Source organism: Petaurus breviceps, unplaced genomic scaffold (genome assembly GCF_028583685.1).
Source record: "Petaurus breviceps papuanus isolate PSGF00001 unplaced genomic scaffold, PetGlider_PUasm1.0 90769, whole genome shotgun sequence".
Classification (NCBI taxonomy): Eukaryota; Metazoa; Chordata; class Mammalia; order Diprotodontia; family Petauridae; genus Petaurus; species Petaurus breviceps.
Genome location: NW_027187341.1, coordinates 4,358,659 through 4,383,243, shown reverse-complemented (window position 1 = coordinate 4,383,243; position 24,585 = coordinate 4,358,659). Strand labels below are relative to the sequence as shown.

General features: G+C 33.5%; 1 protein-coding gene across 2 annotated transcripts in view; it reads left to right on the top strand.

Moving 5' to 3' along the window:
• Positions 1-24,585, top strand: part of PCDH17 (protocadherin 17) — a 113,123-nt gene that overhangs the window by 34,224 nt on the left and 54,314 nt on the right. For both annotated transcript variants that reach the window (XM_069068625.1, XM_069068624.1), the window contains 2 exons: positions 2,320-2,378; positions 2,510-2,682. In XM_069068625.1, coding sequence (XP_068924726.1) covers positions 2,320-2,378; positions 2,510-2,682 — 232 coding nt within the window. The remainder of the gene's footprint in view (positions 1-2,319; positions 2,379-2,509; positions 2,683-24,585) is intronic.

Below are 24,585 nucleotides of genomic sequence, written 5' to 3'. Positions count from 1 at the left end.
AATTTTGTTTCCTAAGCCTTTTTTATAAGAGGATTTTTCTTTGTTCTCTTGAATATTTGAAGATTATAAATAGTAATACCTCATAAAACAAAAATGGTTGAGAAAAATGAGTGTAAAGAGAATATGGCATGGAATCTTTTTTTTCCTTTTCTCAGATTCTGATGCAAGCAGTAAATGGGAAGATACATATATGTATATACATATGTAGATGCACATATGTATATATACAATGTTTTAAAGTTATGACTATTTAAAAAACTTATTAAAATCAAACAATTTTCCTTTTAAAAATTATTAGTTTATGATCCCCATTTCACTGATCATATCTACAACTTTAATTATTAAAAAAAAAGATCCTGAATTATTTCCCTGACTAAGCTGATAAGCAGATGTTTGACAGACTCTTTCCCTCTGAACTGAAGAAAGTTTGGGATCCCATAGTATAGATTCTTAAATAATTAAACTTCTTTAAGATGTTAGAGCTTCAGTCACCTGAAATATTCTAAGCCTAGCTGAAACCTCACATTGCAATTGTCAGGAATTTTAATTTTTCATAAATGTACACTTTTTGCTAGTATGCAGTATTTGTTCTTCACTTACTACAGTACTGTGTTGGCCTGTGTACATGGTCAAAATTGGTCAGTGAAAAACCTTCAAAATAAGAGAATTTCACAAAATAACAATGAAATCAGTTGTAGTCTACATGCAGACAGTTTTGCTATTGTCATTGGTTTCCACAGCTTTTTATAACCGGCACATGAAGTTTTCCCTGAAAAGCTGGTATTTCCCCATTATGGAGATAAGGCAAATGATGCATCTCCAAAATTAGAACCCAGTGCAGTATGTTAATTAAAACATGCCTGAAATACCAAAGGCTAGTGCCAAGAGGTAAAGTGTGAGAACAAAATCACTAAGACAGAACACTTTTCATTGCCTTAATTTTGGTATTTAGCTTGCAACAGGCAACTGGACAAAAGAGAAAAATTTCATAGCCCAGATTAGCCATTGGATGATTTCCCTCCTACCTTTTCCAAACTTCTAAGACAAGAAAGAACCAGCTGTGGAAATTAAAACTTTTGTTCCTACAAGCCTTTTCTTTCCAGCAGCATAACTAAGGGAAGTCAAATGCTAAGGAAGTAGTTTATGGGGTGATAAAAAAATACCATTATATTTAGAATTAGTTGTTTATTTAAGTATTTGGTATGCAATATTTAGCCTTACCTTGGGCCTGTTCCTTCAACAATTGTACATTTTTCACATTACTGGTACTTATGTGCTAGAAGAGATTTTTAAAAAGCCATAGCTGCTCACAGCATAACAGCGTGATATGAAGTGATGCTGAAAACAAGAGATGCTTTGTCTCTAAGTCAGCTGCAAGGAGAAATGATGTGTATGAATGTACAGTATAGGGAGTTCAGTGAAAGATCCAGTCTCTTTCTCCAAAAGGACTCTCGTTGATGATACAAGGAGAATTCAGTTCTTTTTGGCAGATCTCCACATCAGCCTGGGCACTGTTTAAAAAAAAAAAGATGAAAAGAAAAAAAAAGTTGTAACTCCACAGTTTGGTCATTTGAAGTGTTAGTTATACTTTAGAAATAAGTGTATTCTCCCCTTATTTTTGAATGATCATTATTAACACATAAATTCATGTAAATATATAAATTATTTAGAAGAAATTGGCAGTAACAGACATTTCAATGGCATTGTTCAAATGCCATTTCTAGACTTTCAACATGCCTATTAATAAGAATGAGTATTAATTGTAGAGATAAGATCAACCATATGTACAGTGCTTGTACTTGTTATGACCACGTTTTGAAGAAAAGACTCATGGAAGATCACCCTATTTTTCTTCACTGAAGACCAATGTAGTATATTACTTCAAATTATATTACCTCAATAAGGGCATCAGAATCCCTACAGATGATATAATTATGATTAAAACCAGCATTATTAAACAACTCACTTTTTTAATATGCAGAAATTAGGTCATTTTCCCACTCCTCCCACAAACATTCAATCTTAATATCTGACTAATGAAACAACATAAACAGTGTCATCCATCAGGTTCCTAACAGAGAATGCCAGTTATGACAGCCTCATTGTTTACTTTAGCAGGTAATTTGTGGACCGGAATCATTTAATTGTTCCGAGTACATAATTACATGCCAGCATTTTCCAATTTAATTAAAATGTACAAATCTGAAGATTAAGGGAATTTTTGAATTATTAATCATTTCTCCACTAGGAAATCTTGTTGCTCTGCAGGAGATTTGTCCAGTGTACAACTATACGTATTTTTTTCCTTCTTTTTCACAGACAGACAATTTTCCCGCAGAGCCCAATTACATGGGCAGCAGGCAGCAGTTTGTTCAAAGGTAAGGCCTATTAAATAACTTTCTCAGCTTACCCATTTGCATTCTTGTCAAAATTGCTTTGCTAGACACTACACTTCAGATTGAAACTAGTAGAAACAACACTTTGTCATCTTTTCTTCTGTGTATTACAGTAGCTCTACATTCAAGGACCCAGAAAGAGCCAGCCTGAGAGACAGTGGGCATGGGGACAGTGATCAGGCTGACAGTGACCAAGACACTAACAAAGGTTCCTGCTGTGACATGTCTGTTAGGGAGGCGCTCAAGATGAAAACTACTTCAACTAAAAGCCAACCACTTGAACAAGGTGAGTGAAGTCTCCCAATGTCTATAAAAAGTAAAGAAAGCTTAAGTAATCATTAGAAACCTATTAGTCCTACAGTCACATTTATCGCATAATGGAATGACCCATTGATAATATATCAAAGGGAAAAGTCAATCTTGCAAATGTCCCAGGAAAGAAATGTTATTTAAAATTTCAGTAACAACATAATATGGATCTCCAAGGGTATTAGCCTTTCATCTTATTCAGAATTCTTCTTTAAAACAACAACCAGAAAACCACTAATACATAAAGTACCCAAACTATGCCAAATTGGGTACAGCATGTGCCATGTTTATGTTGAGGCAAGCATAGGACATACCAAATATGCATTTAATAATATATGTGCATGTATTAATGCAATATAACATGCATACATGTGGCAAATTCTGCTAATATTGGCTAAATTTATTATTGCAAAACACATTGAATCAGAATTAGCTTTTCTGAAATATTAAATAATTTAAGAAATAGAGCATGGAGTAATGGCATAATCTGATGACCAATAAAATATCCATTTACAACTAATAAAGTTTCCATAAACTCCATAAATTATGAATTAAAGTACATGCTGGACAGAGGTAATAATCTTACTTTATTATAAATTATTTAAAATGTGTTTTCTTTCTAAAAGAGTAAATTTCATTCATTTTCTTAAAATGATGTTTTATTAATTTCAATATATTTAATTTTTATGGAACTAAACATTTGCTAACAGTGTCATCTACATATAATTAAACCATTAAGATTAAGTAAAAATTAATTGAGAATATGTGGTTATTGTTTTCTCATCTCACAAGGAAAGAAAGGATAGAGTGGTTGTATTATTGTAGCAGACTTGGAATGCTAATGGTTGGCATAATATGTTATCTAGAAAGTGATCTGTAATAGGAATATTTCAAGTTGAGTCTTTAAACTTAAGAGCAATATTTATTAATTGGTTATTAATTGGAACCAGCTTCTTTTTAGTAGTGTCTGATTTGTAATCATAATAATAAGCAAATATAACACTATTACATTCTTTGTCAAGTTGAAGTTACTTTTTTTTACTGTGTAGAATATTTAGAAGGCTGCAGTGAAATTATTCTTGTAATATAAAGGCTAACCTCACAAAAGAACATGTTTTCCCAAGTAATAAGTACCAGAAAAATTATTTTTCCTGCCTCTTTACCACAGTGACTCTAATTATAATTGGACATTGATCTGTGTAAACATGCAATGCCTCCCTCTCCCCCTTTAGAAATAATTTAAGTACTGATGAGTTTCCAAAGTATCTTCATAATTGGCTTATAACAGTCTCCAGCTGTTGATACGAGAAAAGACAAATTATGTGAGATATAAGACATTGCTTGTTCTAAATTAAATATATGGCTTCCATGGAAAAGGGTTAAATGATGGCCTGTTTGATTCATAGCATATGCGAAATGATATATATCTGAAGTGTTGTCTTCAGGTACAATACATAAGTACATTTCACCAAATATTTCTATTACATGTATTTGTAAAATTGCAAAACCAGTGAAAGGTTCACATTCATCATCATATCTTGATTCGTCAAAAAGCAGTGCATGCTATTTATTCACATGAATTTCCTCTGTCTTTTCCCCCTGAGATGTAAAATGAACTCTAGGTCTTAAGAGAAAGGAACTAGCAAATAGTAAAAAAAATCACTGTGGAGAGAGGGCAGAGGGTCTTTTCTATCTGACAATGTAATTTTAGCATAGAGACTGAAATTTTGCTTCCACATTGATACAGAGATGTAATGATGTATAGGCAGTTTATCAATTTTTTTTCAAGACTCAAATGTACAGAAAACAAGGTCTACAATATTAACTGAGGATGAAATGGACTTAGACATTGTTTTCCCTTTAAGAATAAAAGCATCCTTTGTTTATGAAAGAGAAAAAATACCAATGGAAATGGATTCTTTAAAAAATAGTCATTTCAGGACCTAACCTATAATTATGACAAAATTGTATAGATTGGAGTGCAGTATGTGAAAAGTTTTCAAAATATAGTGCAGTCAGAAAAGGAAATTGACAATCTGTAAGAGCCATTCCTTTTTTTTTTCTTTTTGGAGGTCAATCAAGGTTAAGCAACTTGCCAAGGTCACACAGCTTGTAACTGTTAAGTGTCTGAGGTTGGATTTGAACTCAGGTCCTCCTGACTCCAGGGCCAGTGCTGTATTCACTGTGCAACTTAAGCCACACCAAGAGCCATTACTTTTAGGACATTTTGACTAGATATGAAAAAATAGAGTGAATTCGTGCCATTGCATGAACCTGTAAAATGGCAGAACATTTTAACAAATGGTTTTAAATATATGCCACTGCCCAATGACAAGCATATTGAACCAGGCTGAATGACATGGTTGAAAAAAAGGGGGGGTAAAGCACAGTTCCATCCCCATAATAGGCAATGAAAGCTTTTTAACCAATAAATGAGTTGATATCACATTTAATTGTCCTCTCTTTACATAAAATCACATGATTGAATTCTGTTAATTCATATGGCATAATGCAGGCTAGTTTAAAGACAATAAGAACTGCTTTGCTATTTTTAATAATGTTTTAAAATGCCATTTTAATTGAGGTAACACCTTTGTCTGTTAGGTGTTAAATAGGATAAATTAATTTGACAAATTTAGGACCTACATGTATATCCAATAGAATGGACCCAAAATGAAACTACACACTTTTATACCTATTTTTAATCTTATGGAAATTAAGGCAAACTTCCTCTTATACCTCAAGAAATTTCTGGCACTCCTCCATATATTATATTAATATTTTAAACTTTTTAATGGTGTCCCAATTTTTAGTATGTTTGAACTAGACCAGTGGGTTTATTATTCTTGTTTAAATGTCATTATTTATAAATTATTCTTAAAATTCTACCTTGAAATTTTTATGTTTAGGAAAAGAGTAAGATTTTCTTTGGCTTATATTAAATCATGGAATAGGCTTCATTATTCTTATTAAATTTTGTACTAAAATAATTAATTTCTCTTGAAGTGGTCAATATCAAAACTGCCTGGAATTTCTGTAGATAGGGTCTTGTCGTACAGGAGAAGCATCAATTATTTTGAGTCTGTGTTATCTTTAGTTTATTTGCTTATTAATCTTCCTCATGTGTTAAGAGTGTTTGGTTTTTGTCATCTGGGCCAAATCCTAAAAATTAGGAATTTAAAAAATAACATTATTATCACTGCTAAATTGAGATAAGGTATGACTAGGAAAAAAAAAAACCTGTTGTTGTTGACAGGTCATTAGATAACAGCAAAAATGATTCACTAATAACTTCTATAATCTTGCAGCTGGGATGGGAAGTGTTGGAGATTATATCTTTTTGCTTATTTACTTTGCCAAATAATTCAATTTCATTCTTTTGTAAACGATGTTCAGTTGTATTGTTTTTAATTGCTCATTGTGGAAGTTCTCTACATCCCTTGTCTGTGGACCCCACCCTATTAAATTTGCAATTGGGACTTCTAATTAGTATCTATTAATAATACATCTTTAATGTAAAGATAATTTGCTTCTTTAAAATCACCATTTTAATCTTCCCTAATAAGACACAGAAATGAAGATTTCTATGTAAAGAGGTTTTTTTATTTAAAAATATTTTCCTATTTTAAAAAATAACAGAGGATAGAAGGAAATGAAGCAAAAACGCTTTTCCCATATATATATATGTATATATATATGATTATGCATTTATTTTGGGGTCTGCAAACATTTAAGTTTGAAGTGATCAAATCAAAGAACGTATATAAAATATATAAGATGATATTTCTATGAAGGATAATAACTCCTACTTTTAAAAATGAAGAATAAAAATGGAACAAGTTTACATAGTTCATACACCTTTGAACATTATTATGGAGTTCACTTCTTCAAGGAAATTATTTTACATTTGAACATCTATTTCCTAACCATGCCCTGTAAATTATAGGCTTTTGACTGCCAGTTGATACTTTTTTACCCTCTAAGCAAGATTTCAATAATCATTGCCTGAAAGTCAGCACTCTTCATTGATTCTCCAATAATAAATGTGCAGTCTTCAGAAATGTTGACTGATGAATACTGTGAGCTCCTCATTGATAACCTAGTCTTAGGTCTCAATTTCCCCACAGATAATCAGTCCTCTAATATCTGTATAATTGACTGAAATTGGGGCCTTGAAGCCTAAAGCGAGTGGAAAAGAATTTTAAGTTGTTATTTTTATTGTCCTCTAATCCTTGAAAGGACAAGAGCTGCTGCCTTCAGCTTTCTGCAGCTGTGATGGCCTGTTGTTAGCTTTATCCTCTGGGAGCATTCTCAGAACCTTCCTGGTCCTAGGGAGATCCTTCCTTAAGCTTCTAGTTCCATTATCATTTCATTTCATTTACTTTTCTATTCTGTCACCCTCCTGGCTCTATCTCTTGTTACTGGGAAGTGATGTGGCATAGTGAATGGAATTTTGGATTTGAAATTAGGGAGATCTGAGTTCAAATTTTGCTTTGGTCAGTTACTAGCTGAGGCATCCTAGGCAAGTCATTTAATCTCTCTTTGCATCAGTTTCTCAATTGTAAAATGAAGATAATAAGAGTACTTCATAGGGTGGTCATGATGAACAAATGAGCTAACACATGCAAAGCATTTTCTACCCTTAAATTCCTATATAAGTGCCAGTTTTTATTATTATTATCAACTTTTGGGAATGGGGTAATGAATTAAAATTCAATAAGACTAAAACAGAAAGAAATCTTAATATAGTAAGTAACCTACAGAATTGTACATTTATATATGTATGTATACATATAAACATATACACATTCATATGTTTATATAATATACTGCATGTCTTTCTCTACATGTACATAAACACACATATGCACACATATGCATCATATATGTATTTTTCTCTATCTTCTTCCCAGATAACATTCTAGACACTGAAACAAAAGCATATATATATATATATATATATATATACACACACACACACACACACACACACACACACACACATACACATAAGGCCTGTGGTCCTTCATATCTCTAGTGAGACTAGTATTATTACAGGCAGAAAAGTACTTATATCCCATGATATGACTTTAGTAGAATTAGAATATATGATAATTGACATTACCATTAATTCAAATACTTTTGAGGAATATTAAACTTTAAACTGATAACCTTACTATCAAAGGACGGATTTAAGAACACAGTTTGGGGAGAAGATTGGTGAGCAAACCTGAGGATATCACTACTGTGAATATTGGGAACAAATCATCTCTGGGAATAGAAGATGGTATAGAGTTAGGAAGCTCAGAGCAACTCCTCTGAATTTGTTGCATTTTGACTCAATTCTTACCTAATTGCACATTAATATTCCTATTTCTAATCATACTCATCAAATGTTGTTTATAGAATCTTCAAAGCAACTCTGAATCTCCATTTTACTCCATATTAGATTCTTGGTACTGAATAACTACAAAATTTTAGAACTCTCATGTGTGTGCCCCATTTGAAAAGTTTCAATGACACATTCTCATTTGACTAAGAACATCTGTTTGTAGAATTCAGTAGCTGGCAGCATCAAAATATAAAGAGCTATTATTACTATCATATTTATTCCTCACTATGCAAGATTCTGTAAAGTATTTTATGACTTACAGTAGACTTTCAGTGGTTTTCAACCCTTATTTACTTTAGTAAACACAGTAGTGATCTTTCTAAAGCAAAGCAGTTTTGTGGCTTACAGGGATTGAAATTATTAGGAAACGTCGTCTAATATCCCTACGTTTTCCATTTAATTCAACCAAACCACATTTTTTGGTTCAGTTCAGTAATATTATCTTCTTGTAATCAACAATAATATTTCAAGAGTGCCTTCATAGTTCTTCAAATACAGCCAGATTCTGGCCAAAATTTTCAGCTTTGGACTAATTTAGTTGGGAACTTGTGCACCTTTTGATTGTTGCCATGAGAGTCCCACACTAGCTTCAACTTATGCTCAGTTCCAAGAACACTGGAGAAATGATGAATTCTGTGGCTTCTATGAAAATTCTAGAGAAACAGTTTGCCAGAAAATCGCATTGTTAGATCCTGAATACCTAGTCTGACAAGTCTTCTAAATACCTCTAAAATTTTAGCATATACATGTATGTATATGCATATGTATATGTGTCTATGTGTGTATATACATATTTGTATATGTATTTTTATATGTGTATTTGTTATCAAGAGCATAATTACATTCATTTACTTAGTTTTCTTAGATATGGAGAGGGATAGGCAGGGAGATGGTAAATTAGCTTACTTATAGTCAAATGATTGTTTCATTTACCATAATGTTCTTGTGGAATTTGTGGTTGAAATTTCTACCATATCTTTTAACATTAATATAGAAACCTATGAAACTTTGTGATTCTCTTTTTTACTCTTTCCTTAAGGTACAGCAGGGAATTAGATAAGCTGAATGAAAGAATACTAGAGTAGTTACAGTTCAATATATTTAGATGATGAATCTCATATGAAATGAATATAAACTTTCTCTATCAGCAGAGCTACAGTAAATGAATTTAGTCAGCCAGAATCTGCAAAGAAGAGTGTATTCTCATTAAGTGAATTTTGTAGTTAGCTGAGTGTTAAGTGGGAAATTCTTTGTGTGTTGAAGCTTATTCTTGAAAAAAAGCTTTACAAGATATGTAATTCCTTGCTTCAATAAATATAGGATGATAAATAAAATTGAATCTTTCTTTAGTGAATAAGCCATTCTGGTGCTGCAGTATTCTGATTGCACAATTATATGGATGTAGACTGTAGTCTATATCTATATTAGTGATTAATATTAGTTCACTAATTAAGTTAATATTAATTAGTTTAATTATCACTAATTGGTAATTTTGCTTTTTCTATGTATTTAAGAGAAACAGAAATCTGTAAGAGAGCAATAAGGGGCATAGGTAGAAATTGGAGAGGTGAGGGAGCATCAGAGGTAGAGATATTTAATTCCATTGAAAGTAAAATATGAAAAAAATAAATTTGCATTATCTAGGTTCGTGGTAAAGGCAATTTTATTGTATATTGATCAAGAGAGTCATTATAGTTGCATTAAAAAAAAATCTGAGTGGGGCCATGCTTTCGTTCAGGTGCTTCCTCTCCAGCTTCAATTGAGTAGGTCTCCCACATAACTTCATTTTGCACTCCTGCTGTAGTGGAGATAGTGGGACATAACTATCTTATGTACCATCAGATCATAGCTCCTAAAACTTGCAGTTCTAGGGAAGAGCTACTATGCCATGTTCAAGATTCTTTTGAGAGATGTCTTTTTTTATTATTCAGTCTTTTTTTTAGTTATATTTTACTCCTCACACCATTTAGGGTTTTCTTGGCAAAGATAGAGGAGGAGTGATTTTCCATTTCCTTCTCCTTTTCATTTTATGGATTAGGAACTGAGGTAAACAGGGTTGAGTGATGGGGCCAGGGTCACCCAATTAGTAAGTGTTAAAGGTCATATTTAAACTCAGGAAGACGAATCTTTCTGACATCAGGCTCAGCATTAGATCCTCTGTGCCACCTAGCTACCTTTTTGTTTATTGTCACACAATTATGAAATCTGAGTTGCAAGAGGCAGTACGAATACAACTGATTCCAGCTTAGTTCGGAAATCTTTGGAACATGATCCCCAGTCCCTTGTCATTAGTTTTCTTCCCATATTCACGAGAGGAGTGGGGATGGAATACGTTGGTAAATACCACCATTGAACACATTCATTGGGATCCTCTTAAAGACTGTTTTTAAACAAAACACTCTCTTCTGTGAATTTAGGTTTTATTATTATTATTATTTGCAAACCCATGGAATGGTAGTAAATTAAAAAGATGTCTTAAAGATGAAAGAATGGAATGCACATGGTAAAAACTCTAATAAGGATTCCATTGTTCCTGGTTTTTTCTAAGCAAATAATAGAGACAATTATTGGGTATCGTGATCAAGAGTTAATATATTTTAAGTGTAAACCATAAAATGATATATAAATGTTCTATCATCATCAGTCACAAGTCTTATTAACAATCAAATACTTATATTATAGAATTTGTGAGGAGAGATAGGCTGGGGGTGTATAAACTCTTTCCATTGATATAGACCATCAACATTTATGATTTTTACAATATTAGTTCTTGGAGCATTGAGAGTTCAAAAACTTGCTCAGGGTCACACAGCTATTCTATATCAGATGCAAGACTCGAACACAGGTCTTTGTGACTTCAAGCCTGACTTTCCCCACCATGCTATGCTGCTTCTCTATAACACATTTCTTTTATTAATATTATTTTCATTAATTTTTCTATGTTGTATACATGTGTAGGTAGGAAGGTGGATATATTTCCATTCTTCATGAACTTATGATCTAATGGACAAAAAATCCTACAACTTAATTACCAAGTTATTATATTAACTCAATCTACTGGATTCATTTATTTCCATTTCCTGACTCAGAAGTTTTGATTTGTTATTATTTAATGGATAATCATAGGAAAAATAACTATATCAAATGGTTTAATGTTTATATTGTATTATGCCAAGCCGATTCTTAAATACAAGCTTACAAAACATTTTAGGGAGAAACCTCTAGTGAAAGTGAGATACCAAACCAAACCGAATTATACTAAATCACATACTTCCCATCATCATTAAAGAACAAAGGGCATATTTTTTTTTCCTGTGAAAATAGGTGTTTTGCTTCTGATTTCCTGGATAAATTTTAATAAAGGAAAAGTCCAGTCTTTGTAAAGAAGAATCCATTACAGTTGCAACCCAACATTTTCATCAGTGCTGTGTCAAAGAACACATTATTTCAACACTTTACCTAGGTTCCTGAGATATGAAGAGTCTTATTTCACAGTTACCATGTCATTAAAAATTGTGGTATTTGATGCAGTATCTGGGCTTTCACTCAGAGGGTTTCAAATTTTGAGAAATCTAGCCAATGTTTGTATTTTGTGTTCTGAGCTGAGTCCAACACTGCTCCATGTGATTAAGTCATTCGTATTAGAGGAGTATGTCTGCCTTCTAAATGTGGCAAGCTCACTTCTCTCATTTGAATATGATAGGAAGTTAACAATTTGCTTTCCACAGGCCAAAGAGAAAAAAAGAAATTCTTTTTGCACTTTGAAACATCTCCTTGTCTCCCACAAAGCTGGGAAAATATCATTGCTGGGCAACATTAATGGCTTAGCAAATTCAGAAGAATAGTTAGTCATATAGTCACTGATGGTTGTAAACTTGTTCCACTTCTGATTGAGTTAATTAAAATAGTTCATATATGAAGTAGTAACTTAGCGAATAATTTTAATAGCAGGTGGCATTTGCATAATGCTTTACAGTTTGCAAAGCACTTTACAAATATAATTTCATTTGATTATCACTAGAAGCCTGTGAATTATGTGCTATTGTAATACCCATTTTATAGATGAGGAAACTGAGTCAGATGGAACTTAAATGACTTGCCTAGGTCACACATCATAATAACTTGTTTATATGTATATGGCACTTGTTATGTCTCAAGTATTGTGTTGAGTGCTTTCTTTACAAATATTATCTCATTTGAGCCTCACAACAATCCTAGGAGATAGGTGCTGTTAGTATCCCCATTTTTATAGTTAAGGGCAAGTGACTTAACACTACTTGTCTCAGTTTCCTCATTGGTAAAAGAAACTGGAGAGGAAAATAGCAAAGCACTCTAGTATATTTGCCAAGAAAATCCAAATGGGCTCACCAAACATTGGATAGGAATGAACAACAGCAGCACCTTCTAGATGAACTAGCTCAACCTCGTTATTTCATACCTGAGGAATGTGGTGTAGGATGATAAAAAATGAATTGTCAAGGTCACACAGATAGTGAGTGGAATACCTGGAATCTGATGCCAGGGTTTTTACTTCATTTCCATTGCTCATGTGGTTGGTCTTTTAAAAAAAACTTATCCCATTGTTTTTTACTTTTTTAGCACTGTTCTCCAAACTGGTAAATGGAGCAAGGAAGAATAACAATTCATTTATTTTGTTTATTGGTGTAAATTTTAGGTGGATAAAGTACTTTTTATCTATTATCTCTTTTATTTATAATAATTCAAAGACAAGTATAATGTACCTCTTTTGTAGTTTAAAAAAAAGAGATTGGGTGGCTAGGTGGTGCAGTGAATAGAGTACTGGCCCTGGAGTCAAGAGGACCTGAGTTCAAATGCGGCCTCAGACACTTAACACTTACTAGCCGTGTGACTTTGGGCAAGTCACTTAACCCCAATTGCCCTGCCCTCCCCCCTGCAAAAAGCAAAAATGAAATAAAATTTAAAAAGGAGAGAGAGAGAGGCTTAGGAACATTAAATACTTTGTCCAAGGTCAAGTAGCTAGTCAGTGGCAGATTCATGTCTCGTGGTTTCGAAGATGGTGAATTTCTTCCTTTTATATTGTTATAAAGGGCAATTAAGTTTTATTGGTTTAATCAAAAAACTATCATTGGATCCATTCTTTTCATAGTTCAGCTGAATAGGTTAGCAGAAACTAGGGGAAGAGGGCTTAAATGTGAAAATATACATGAAGTCTTTCTATGTGTCAATCAGTCAACAAGCAAGTCAATCAATATGTATTTATTAAATGTTTACTATGTGTCATGCACTGTGCTAAGCATTGAGGATAGAACAAAAACAAAACACAGTCTCTGTTCCAAGGAGCATGAAGGCTTATGGAGGAGATAAGACATAAATAACTAGGTACATGCATAATCTATATAGAACAGACATGAAGTAATCTGAAAGGGGAACAAATTAACACTAAAGGGACTGAGAAAAGTCAACAGTAAAATGTGGGTTTTGAATTGAAACTTGATAGACATTAAAGAAACTAAGAGGCTTATCATGAAGTTCTCTTTGATCTTACAACTCTCTTATAGTGTATCTGGTCCCTAAACTTCAACATACTGAAATACAAAAATGAATTTTGCCCCTAACACAAAAGGCTAAACACATACAGCAAATAAGACTGTCAGTATATCTACACACACACACAAACACGTGTGTTTGTTATATAAGTCATAAGAATGTTAAAGGATTAGCAATATTTATCATATTTACATACTTCTAATTAAGCAGTGAATTGTATTATTTCTGAAAATTTTGTTAACGTGGAGGTTTGTGGTCTCACAAATAGATCTCTACTCTTTTTTTTCCTTTCCTCCCTTCCTTCTTCCTTTCTTCTTCTTCCCTCTCTTTCTTTCTCTCTGTCTCTGTCTCTCTCTTTCTCTGTCTCTGTCTGTCTCTATGATTCTCTCTCTCTCTCTCTCTCTCTCTCTCTCTCCTTCTCTCTCCCCTAGTTCTTCTTTGTGTTAATATGTGTAGCTAAGAGGTGTAGTGGATAGATTGTCAGGTCTGGAATCAGGAAGACTCATCTTTGTGAGTTCATATTTGACCTCAGTTACTAGCTGTGTCACTTAACCCTGGACAAGTAACTTAACCCTGTTTGCCTCAGTTTCCTCATCTGTAAAAATGAACTGGAGAAGGAAATAACAAACTGTTCCAGTATCTTTACCAAGAAAACACCAAATGGCATCATGAAGAATTGTACAAAACTGAAAAGAATGAACAACAATTTGTGTTAATGTGGGATTGTAAGAGATTTAGTGAACATGCTGCTGAAGAAAATTCCTTACCTAAAAAATTTGACTGTATTTTCTTAAATCTGTCCTAGAATCCTTTTTTTTAGGACTTGGGTATAAACTGATAATCCAGCTTTACCTATATGCCCTCTCATTGCATATGTGTGTATGCATACATGCATACATATATGTGTGTATGCACATATGTATTTATTGTGTTTGTATATATTCATATATGTAAATATTATCTCCATCATTCAATGTAAGCTTCTTATGGTTAAGGATGATTTCATTTGTCTTTGTTTTCCCAAGAACCAGAATGTTGTCTGACATACAGTGGGCACTTACATAAATGCTTGAGGGTTCATTGATAGATTGATTATTTCATTTCCTCAAATAGTAGTACTTAGGTCAAGCATTTTTTTTTTTAATTCTTCTACACAGTAGTTAGCTTTATGCAATGAATAGCTAGGTTTCAAGGCCGGGGACTAACCCTGCTCAGCCATTTTCCAAATGGTCAAAAGGAAGTTTGCATAACAGAATACAATCCAAATGGCTTAGTATAAAATCATCACCATTACAAGGGGAAAAACATAGTCATATAATCCTTATGGTAGTTCATCTTCTTTTATAAGGAATAAGACTGCATAATCATATGACCTGGCAGGGATAAACATGTAAGAATTCCCCAAATATGCTGTTGCTTTCTTCAAATGTCACAGTGGTATCTCCTCTGATTTTGAACATCCTAAATGCATTCCATATAGACATGACCATATGTTTTCATCTTAGTATTTCTCATGATTGATCCATTTGTTACATGCAGAGTTAAAATAGTACTTCTTGAGATCATAACCTAAGTCATATATAAGAAGGATTAAACACATCCTGAGAAAGGAATATTCTAGCATTGACAATCCCTTAAGTTTTAATGCAATGTTAAGTAATTCCTGTGGGTCATTGAGTGCTGCTGGCAGACCTAAGGGATAGACAAATAAAGAAGAAAGTACAAGCAAGATAAAAAAAGCAATTGACATAGTTGAAGCGGAGAAATGGAGAAGCAAGAAAAAATAATAAAAAAATTAATAGAGCATGAAGTAGAATGCCACCAAAATTTTTACTTTTGGTTTCACTCCATGTCACTAGTATCATGAACCAAACATCCCTGAAAGGAGACGTCAGGGAAAGATAGATGACAGTGTAGTAATGCTCTTTTGAATGACTATAACTAATAAGGGATTTAAAGAGGATTAGTGTATAGTACTAAATGCATGTATAGGCAAATGTTTCGGGGAATATGTACATTCTAGGAAAAGTAATTAAATTGATATTGAGAACTGAGTGAGAAATGAATGAAATTAGAAATTTTTCTATGGGGAGCTACCAAGGTAGAGAAGCAGATGCAAATTTTTCCAGCCTGAAGAGAGGCTATTGCTATTTTTAGTTGTATATGTAAAGGTTTCACAGAACTGGGAAGTGATAGTTCATTTTTTACCTGACTGAGAAGACTTACATCTGCAATACATTAATCAGTTATGGTTAATCAGATGGTGTGCATTCATTTGAAATGCACAAATGAAACAGGGCATAGAACAGTTATTGATTTAGGAAGAGACTCCAAGAGAGGTAAGAATATGTATATTAGATGGCATGAGGATAGAGATGTGAAGACCAAATGTTTATTAGAGATAAGAGCATCTAAAGATAAGCATAGGGATGAGGAAATCAAATCAAGAATAGGAAAGGCAGCAAATTACTTTTACCTATGAAATTATTTTTACAAAAGAATGGTGTCAGCAAGCATAGTCTTCAATAATGGGGAGCTATAGGAATAGATCTTAATAGGGAATGCTTTTTGTTGTTGTTGTTGTTTTCAGGGGGGAAGGTAGGACAATTGTGGTTAAGTAACTTGCCCAAGGTCACACAGCTAGTAAGTGTTAAGTGTCTGAGGTCAGATTAGAACTCAGGTCCTCCTGACTCCAGGGCTGGTGCTCTACTAACTATGCCACCTACGCCCCAATAGGGAATGATTTTAAGAGACAATTAGATTGTTCAGTGGATAGAGCCCTGGCCTATAGTCAGGAACACCTGAGTTCAAATCTGGCCTCAGATATTTGCTAGTTGTGTCATCCTGAGGAAGTCATTTAACTTCTGTTTGCCTTCATCTGCTAGAGAAGGAAATGACTAATCATGCCACTATCTTTACCAAAAAACATCCCATGAACAGTAAGGTCCACAGGGTTATGAAGATGTAGTGATGATAATTATCTCTGTACTCATGTTCTCACTATTTAAAGGGAACAAAATAATTGAACTAAATTTAGCAATAGCTTCTTTTGAAATATTAAATGAGCAATGCTCCAAAGTTTTCCTCAAAGATTGAGATTCCTTTTAATTCCAGGAGTGGGTAAAATGTAAAACTTTTAAACAGATTTCCAGTGCCTAAGGGAGCCTCTAGATAACACTTGCTTCCTCCTAGTCTCTTATTTTACAAAATTTGCCATTACTAAGTCTTTTAAAAAGAGAGGTAGTTTTGCTTAGGAAATGAATTTTTTTTCAAAGTCAGGAAGGTTTGCATTTAAGCCCTGGATTTGACTCTTATTTGTATCCCTCTGTCCCAGGGCATATGACAATTTCCCAGTGACATAGGCAACTCTATAAGACTAAAAATTGCAGAAAAGTTGATGATCTGCATAAGTAAAGGTACTTTCCTTACCAGGAAATTAATAAATTCACAAAATTTCAGGTCTGGATAAGCAACAACTCTTTTAAAAAGAATAATTTAAAATCAGGCTACATAAAATCCTAGAAATTAGGTACCTTTGTTCATACTGAAAGCATTTTTAGAAATTTGATTTACTTTCCTGCATAATTGATTCCTAAACCCATTTTCTCCAGAGTTTAAGTTATAATTATAATATTTTAACACATATCAAGCTAATATTCTCTGTAACATAATAAAAATTTCAAATTGACCATGCTTATGCCTAAATTATTTTAAGAAGATGCCCTTTAGACTTGTCCTTGAAATCATGAAATGCATAATCATTGTGTAAGATAAGTGATTATGTAAGTTGAAAATTTGTGACCATACAATGATCTTTTACAAGCAAATATACTATCAGATCTCTTTTATAGACTAATTGGTGAGAACAAAAACACCTTATAGAAAGTCCTTGGGGATTTTTTTTTTATTTCAAAGAATATTTTTTCATTTAAAATTTTTAAATATATGTTGAGTCATTTTGTCTTTGGTATTTTGGGGTTTACAGATTTTTGAAACATATAAACATTTATTTTGAATTTACATTTGATTCAATAACTTGGGGATGTGTTGGTATAGTATTGTCTTTACTAATGCAAGTGCTAGCCCCCATATAACTTACTGGATGTCTTTTCTGAGTAGCTTTCTGAAAACCCAGTCACTCTGCTATCAATCTCATAATGAACTATTTTGGTTGGAGACAGGCTAGTCTTGGTACAACAGATAAGGTCTCTTACCAGACCTTGCTTGAAGTTAGTAGGAACCAAATAGCGCTTGAGAAACTGGAAACCATGAAATTATGAAGCATCAAAGGAAGACTTTAATAGGGATACATTGAAGGTGCAAAGTATATGTATGTTTTAAGAGGGGGATTTTAGGGGATCAGGAAAGAGATCATGGAGGAATTGTCATTTAAATTGGGCTTTAGTAGAAATTCAAGTGGCAAAGAAGGGGAGAGTGAGTGATTCAGGTGTAAGAAACAATGTAAATTAAAACTTGGAGGCAGAAAAATATGAATATTGTGTTCAGACAATAGTCAGTAAGCAAGCAGGTACTTAACTAAGGACCAGGGATACAAAGGAAGACAAAAAAAAACCCAGTTATCAAGGTGCTTACATTCCAATGAGGGAGACATCATGTAAACAGCTAGGACAATGTGGAGTCTTATTTGAACAGAGCATGGGGCATATGAAAGGAAGAAAAATTAATAAAGCTGGAAAGAGGAGAATCTATATTGTCTTCAGGCAAAGTTTGACATTGAATTTGTAGGCAAAAAGAAAGCCAGAGAAGATTTTTGAGCAGAGTTATAACACCATATACAAGGAGGAATGGTTTGGTTGTGGTATGAACAATAAAGAATATAAAAGTATAGTGGGAAGAATTTTAATCAGTTAATCAACAAGCATTTTCCAAGCCTACTATATGCCAGGAACTATGTTAAACACTAAGCATATAAATACAGAAGCAAAATAGTTCCACTGAGTCTAGTGAGAAGAGACAACATGTGTGTATATGTATGTTCATATATATATATACCCATACATGCATTTTGTTGTCCAGTTTGGTCAGTCATATTCAACTCTTCATGACTCCATTGGAGTTGTCTTGGCAAAGATGCTGATTTCTACAGCTCATTTTACAGATGAGGAACTGAGGCAAACTGGGACCTTGTCCAGGATCACAAAGCTAATAAGTGTCTGAGGCCGTATTTGAAATCAGGAAGATGAGTTATGACTCCAGATCTGATACTCTATCCACTGTATCACTTAGTTGCATGTATGTATGTATGTATGTATGTAAGGAGATAAGACCTGTTAAAAGGAAACTTCAATAGGTAAGGTGAGGAGGGATGTGGAAAGGAGAGGGACAAGAGGGCACCTGTCAGAATAATATGGAGAGGTTCAATATACATTTTGTGATTTCAGTTTGACAGCCACTGATAAATTAAATATTGAATTTAGAGAAGAGGGAAAAGTCATAATTACAGTAAAGTTTTAAACATGGGAGATGGAGTAAATGTTGGTACCATTGAAAAAATTTTGTCAACTTAGGTGGCATTTATACATTTAGGAGAAAAGGAGATATTCCCTGTAGACATGTTGAGTTGGAGGTACAAGTGAGACATCAAGGTGGAAATAGTTATAAATTGTTGTGGGCACAGGTCTGGATATCGTGAAAAAATTCTCAGGTCTTTCATACTTGTGAATCACCTCCATAGAGCTGCCAGCCCTTATCTATGGGAATGAATAAGATTGCCCTGAAGTAGAGTGTAGAGAAAGAACAGAATAATATCAAGTACAGAAACTTGAAATCTGCTCACTTTAAAGAATCAGCTGTTCCCTGAGCAATAATAAAATTTTAGAAATAGAAGAAAACCCAGAGATACTCCACCCCTTTTTACTCAAAAGGAAACTATAAAGTTCAGAGGTGAAGTGACTTTCTTAATGTCACACAGCTTCTTCACTTTCAGATCAGTGTTATTTCTGTTACACCAAATATCTACCTCATCTACTAAAACTTGTACAAAAATTAAGCTAGTATTGTATTACAACATTACTGAAACATGTACTGTATAAAAGGTAAAATTTTTCCCCAGCATTGAGCAACAATTAATTTAATTTAAATAATAAAGTTTGTCTTTTTCATAATACAATGAATCTTATTTGAATAAATGAAAAAAAAGAAAAATCAGTAACAGAATATTTACAAATAAGCACATAGTGTATTAATTTCTTTTCTTTGCACGTTAATAATTTTCTTTTATTTTTCTTGGCCTATATTTGATATGGCAAACATTTAACAAATGTTATCTTATGTGATTCTTAAAAAAAACAACTGGGGATATGAGTACTCTTATTATTCCCATGTAATAGGGAGAAAATTGAGTTAGAGAGAAGTTACGTGGTTTCCCCAGGGATGCACAGCTAGTAAATATCTCAGGCAGATTCAAACTGAAATAATTCCTCAAAACCATCCCCACAAAATGGTCTTCCAGTCTCAGACTCAATACTTCCAGTGATAAGGTAGAACCTGAGCGCTGTCATACAACTGGAATTGTCAAGGTGTTTTTCCTTATGTCAATATGAAATTTGCCTCTCTATGTCTTTTCCTTTTGCTTCTAATTTGACCCTCTTGGTCCAAGAATAATCAACCATTTTCTTCTTCCATATGAACATCTTTAAAACATTTAAAGAAAGCTATTATATCTCTCCTTTGTCTTCAACCTTCTCCAGACTAAATATCATATCTTGTGACTAGTCCTTAAATAGAATCATTTCCAGACCCTCACCCAGACAGATCACATTCACATATTTAAGGGTTACAAAGCATCATTGTGGTTCAGATTTGTCAAAGTAGGTCCACAAAGTGTTTCTTGCACAAACATTTCTACGTAATATGCACCTGATAATGTACATATTGAAAGACAATGAGTAAACAGATAGACTGCCTTGAATCTAGGAAGACCTCAGTTCTATCATACTTTACATGTACTCATTATTTTGAATGGTCAATTCACTTAACCGTGCAGTCCTGCTAGAGAGCTCTGTAATATAGTTGCAGAGGAGTGAACTTCCATTGTTCAAGTTCTTCCCCATAGGGCTCCATAATCTAGTGAAATCACAGCCCTAGTAAAAAAAAAATGCTTGCTGGGAACTTCATTGGGTCATTGTGAAGAAAGGGAGTATTCTGTAAAGTGTTAGATAAATGTCATCTCTTCCTTCCCAGGAGACCAAAAATAACACTTTTGATCAATTCTAGTGAATACAAATATAGTGAAACAACAAAAAGTTATTAAACTGTTTTTTTTTGTTTTGCTTTTTGGAGGGCAGTTGGGGTTAAGTGACTTGCCCGAGGTAATTAAACTGTATTTAAGAAGTAAATCTTTGGGTTCTTTGGTTGCTATAAAAATTCCTATTTTTTAAACATTGGAAAAGTCAAAATGTTTAAAAATATTAAATTTGAAAGTAACATGAATTTTAAATTATTCTTCAGAAACAAAATCTGTCCTTGATTTATATGTAAAATGTCCCCTGATATCAATGGAAAATCTTGGGTAATGAATTTGTTATAGTAAAATTTGTATAGTACAAAAATATTTATAAAAAGCTATATGCAAATTGGGCAAATCTCCAAATAACACACCATCTAAGAAGATAGTTTCCTAGATCTGTATAGCTCTTTAGGGCTATTCTTTCAAACACATACAATTTAAAATTTCATAGTAAAAACCACTACTTTAGAGAAATTGGAGTTCACATCCTAGCTCTGTCAGTTACTCACTGTGTGATCTCAAATAAGTATCTTGCCCTCTCTGGACATGAAACTCCTCTGTAAAAATAAGAGATTGAAACTTTGTGTCCCTCCAAGTTTTTGATCTATGTGTTAAATTTTCTATGTATGTGTTAACTTTTAGGGAAAAATGAATCATATTTCATTATCTGTATAGTTTCTTTTGTTTGAATTCTATTAAATATAATTAATAATTTTAATATTAAAATTGATAAAAAACATTTAAATTTTATCACTACTAATGTGAATACATAGTATTTTAAAATCCTTGTTTTCGAAGGAACTTTAGGCTATGCAGAAGTATACCAAAATCTTTAAGCTATTAGCTTAAAATTACAACAATATTTTGAAAACCCAGTTTGGTATATTTCTCTCTTACCAGACTAATAATTTTGCATCTAAATTTTTAAAGTTACCAATTATTTAAAAAAATCTTAAAAGCCTAGCAATGAAAATTACAAAATTCCTTTTGTTTTGTGTAAAATCTTTACTTAAACTGCTTTTTGAATTTAAGGTCATTTTCTTCATTTGTACTCTCTGTATTAAAATGGAAAATATCTCTATTTTCCATCTCATCCTTCATTACTTGAAGATATTCATTAATTCTTTTCCCAAGTAATGTTATCCCAATTAGGTTTTGCTTCTAGGTCTTAGATACTGTCATTTTATTTTATTCTATTTTTAAGTAATTGGGATTAAGTAACTTGCCTAAGGTTATACGGACAGTTTTGTGTGTGTGTGTGTGTGTGTGTGTGTGTGTGTGTGTGTGTGTGTGTGTGTTAAGTATCTGAGGCCGGAACTGATCCTGGGTCCTCACGACTTCGGGGCCAGTACTCTTACTCACTGTGCCACCTAGCCACGCCAGATACTGTCATTTTATTTACATTTCATGGTTGTTCTATTCCATAACCTTTTTGTTTTTAATGTATGTTTTTCAAAAAAGAAGATATCCAAATGAGATACAATTAAGGACATCAAGGCATAGTTGACACAGTTAGTCTTAAAAGTCATGAAGACCTTGTTTTGAATCCTATCTTAGAGATTTAGGAGCTGAGTAACTCTAGGCAAATCATTTAAACCAGTGACTGACCCTCAGCTTCTTTAACTGTAAAATGGGGGTAATGACAACTAACTACCTAACAGGATTTTAAAGATCAAATTAAATAATGCATGTAAAACGCTTGATGAACCTTCAAGTGTTACATAAATGTGAGCTATTATTATTATTGTTGTTATTGTTATAATATCTTCTGATAATATTTTTGGAAGTTTATGTACATGGGAATTTGCAGACTATATTCAGATGGACAGTCTGTTTGTTCCTATCATTACATTATTGTGGCCATGTGTCTACTCACAAGGGGATCATGGTAACAGACTTCTACATGGTAAAAATGCATTTCCACATCACCACAGTCTCAGATATCTAAGGGCTCCAGCTGCAAAATGATTTCCCTGAGGACAAAGAAGTCCCTAGAACAGGATAGAATTTTTCCATCAGGTGCAAATACATTAGGGACAATCAAAAATCCTATGAGAGTTCTTAGTAAATAGTAATACCTGCAGTAGAAGAGAAAGGAAGAGATATGAGGGAGACTGATCTAGAGAATGAAACATTAAAATATTCATGTTGCTATCAGATTCTCTGGAGAATTTTCCCCACAGTAAAATTCTGCAATCTTTTTTCCCCTTCTGACACCTCTGAAGGAAAAGTGAATTCTCTATTTGAATAATTAGGATTTGGGATATATTAATAATCTCTGCAGAGTCTCTGGATCCTTTGGAGAATATTGGTGATGTCCAAATGATCTGTACAACAACGTTTGAGTTACACATCTAGACACATGGAGGAGAGACATTTTTGATCTGCTATTTTTGTCAGGCAAGATAATTTGTAAAGGGAAATATCATTAGCAACAGGGAGATTAGGAAATCAATCAATTAACAGGCATTTATTAAACTCTGATATTTATGCCAGACTGTACTAGAAACATACACACACACACACACCCTGAGAGGTGGCATGTAAGCTAAACCTTGTGGAAAACTTGGGTACTACAAAATACAGATGTGACAGTGAAGGAGACAATCCATGAAAAAGTACTAAATCAAGAGATGCATTGTCAATTCTGGGGAACAAGAAATAGACCATTAGAATTTGAGATGTATAGTGTACAAAGGTGGGTCAAATGAAACAAGCCTGGGGAAATGACTTTCAAGGGCTTTCTTTACAAATCATATGATAGTTCATATTTAATTCTGAACACAATAGGGAACCATTGAAGATCACTAATCTAAGAAGTGACAATGTCAGAACTATGATTTTGGTAAATTATTTTGGCACTTTGGAAGATGATGAGAGGAAAGCAGGAGAGAGATTGGACATTGGAAGTCCAATTAGAAAGCTTCTGCAGTAGTCCAGGAAAGGTGATGAGGTCTTTAAAGGACTTTGAACAATGACTTTAATTTGTTTTTATCCAAGTCAGAATTGGCTCATGAAAACACCAATAGACCTCTACATGAAGGAATTTTAGGGTTTTTTTTCATATCAAACACCTCCTTACAATCTGATAAACCCTATAGATCCCTTCTCAGAATAATGTTTCTAGATTTGTTGTTGTTCAGTCCTGTTCAACTCTCTGTGACCCCATTTTCAGGTTTTCTTGACAAAGTTATTTGAGTAGTTTGCCATTTCCTTCTCCATCTCATTTACAGATGAGCAACTGAGGCAAGCAAAGTTAAATGACTTGTCTAGGGTCACACAGCTAGTAAGTGTCTGAGGCCAGATTTAAACTCATGAAGATGAATCTTCCTGAATCCAAGTCCAGTAATACATATCTAGTTATAGAGGGAGCCAATTATATTGAGACATAGTTTTCAAAATATTTTAAAAGTTTAGAAACTCCAAGGGTAAAAACTCCTAAATGGACTATTTTCATAATTTTTTATATTAAATCTGTATACTGGCAAAAATAGCCATTTAAAAATCAAGTTTCAGGGTGGCCAGGTAGCACAGTGAGTAACAACACCGGCTCCAGTGTTGGGATGACATGTGGATCAAATCCGGGCTCAGACACTTATTACCCACCCAGAAACACCTGGCCGTGTAACCTTGAGCAAGTTACTTAACCCCAATTGCTTAGGGGCGGCCAGGTGGCTCAGCGAGTAAGAGCACTGGCCCCAGAGTTGGGA